Source organism: Sesamum indicum, linkage group LG8 (assembly GCF_000512975.1).
Source record: "Sesamum indicum cultivar Zhongzhi No. 13 linkage group LG8, S_indicum_v1.0, whole genome shotgun sequence".
Classification (NCBI taxonomy): domain Eukaryota; kingdom Viridiplantae; phylum Streptophyta; class Magnoliopsida; order Lamiales; family Pedaliaceae; genus Sesamum; species Sesamum indicum.
The window spans coordinates 15,581,152-15,583,123 of NC_026152.1; the positions used below are offsets into that span (position 1 = coordinate 15,581,152).

General features: G+C 34.8%; 1 protein-coding gene across 1 annotated transcript in view; it reads right to left on the reverse strand.

The window, feature by feature from the left end:
- The window catches only part of LOC105168881 (mediator of RNA polymerase II transcription subunit 14), a 14,281-nt gene that overhangs the window by 8,956 nt on the left and 3,353 nt on the right, over positions 1-1,972 (reverse strand). Inside the window, exon 3 of the mRNA XM_011089069.2 lies at positions 1,228-1,325. Coding sequence (XP_011087371.1) covers positions 1,228-1,325 — 98 coding nt within the window. The remainder of the gene's footprint in view (positions 1-1,227; positions 1,326-1,972) is intronic.

Genomic DNA, 1,972 nt, shown 5'->3' on the forward strand with positions numbered 1-1,972 from the left:
CACCACACTCAAGGATGGCAGTTAAATCAAACAACAAAAATGTGAAAAACACACTATATATGAGTATATATATACATATATATGTATGCATATATGTGATTGTATATTCAGAGATCCAGATGATCTTGACTCCTATTACGGCATAGACACCTTAAAGAAACTACCAAATAAAACTATTAGTCTTATCCACATTCCAGTCTCCGACTTAAACTCAGGGCATGCGTCAAAAACTCCAATAATCAGAGAATTCTTTAAATGACACAACTACATATTGAAATTAAATGGCCTTCCTTGTTTCGATTTTATTTTTCTACTTTTGCATTTTTATTATTTAAAACATCAAAAATGTGCCTGCTCTATCCGTTTCGAACAAAAATACACTTGTTCTCATTTCTTACCTATAACAATCTCAAAACTAATCACCTATCCAGTCAAACTACAACGTCATATTATTAATTTCAATCTCAAATAACTAAACTCCACAAAACCTCAGCAAATTGATTATTGATTTGTCAACCCAACCTAACTTCATGGGTGACACAAATAGCAAGTAGCGGGACTCATTAATTGTTAATCTTACACTAACATATCATTCTCAGTCCAATGAAATCAACATCTCTACTCTATATTCATAGAAATTTTCATTTTCACACAAGAACCTGTGCAAAAATGAAAGAATTTGAACAGTAAGAAGAAGGGGGAGGGGGGAGGGGGGAGGAGAGACCCAAACTTCGAAGGAGGACTCATTGAATATCTGTGTTAAGTTAAAAATTAGCAACTAAAAACTGGTTCGCCCTTCAATCTGAAACAAATTCTTTTTTTGCCCTCCATTTGCAGCCCAAGGCTTCTACAACTCACTCAAAAGGCAGTCCTATATCAGAAGTCCCATATTCTACTTCAAGATGTGGCAATTGTCTGTCACATGTAGACCAACTATGGCGTCAAACTGTCCAAGAACCTAACCACCAAATCATAATCATATAATTCATTACTTAAAAAGAGAATGTATATACATGTTTGGTAATTCGTAGACGTACACACAGAGAAGAGGACCTATCCATATAATAGTCAATCAGAAGTGCGTGGAAATAGCAATCTAAGAACATAATATTACAGTTTATTGTACAGTCAGCGCCTACAAGCATATATCACATAGCAGAATTTCTACTATCATTATTCTCATGGACGCATGCAGTGGTGAAAGGAAACAGATTGGTGAGGAGAAACCTTATGTTCACTCCAAGAGTGAAAAATGAAGAACCATAGGCACGCACACGCAGGACTTCCTGGCCATCATCCTTTTGCAAATCAACTGCACTGTCCCTCTGTCAAGAAAAACTAAATCATGTTACTAGATGAAGAATAAATAAATCTGAAATAAGATTAGATTAATTAGAATTTTCCAGCTGGTAATTATCCTTGGTTTAATAAATCAAGTGCATTATAGATAACCTGTGAATCTTCAGTACATGCCAAGAAATATGTCCATACATTATTGAACATCAATTTGGCTAGGATTGGGTTCTCAACATTCCCAACCTAATCTTCCCAAATAGTTATAGCAGAAAGGTAGCGCATCTAGTCATTCGCACAGACTTGAACACTATTACTAAAGTATTAGATATTATTTCAGATATCAAAAAGTCCACACTGCTCCTCACAAATAAAAATGCTCTACTGTCATTTGCTATAATGTAAAGATCAAAAAAATTAAATCAACAAACATCCCCCTACCCCCGAGAAAAATTCTCTATTATCATTAGTGGTAATATAAAAGTCACAGAAAAAATCAAGTTGTATAACATGTCATCATTACTAATAAACCTGCTAGCATGAAATGTTGATGATGACCCTTTTTATCTTTTTGAAAAGTAAAATCATCAACCTGTCTCATAGCCAATCCTACAAGAGCGGCCACGAACACAGAGTGTTCAGGCACATGAATTTTGATTCCTACAATTCTAGGGTAAGT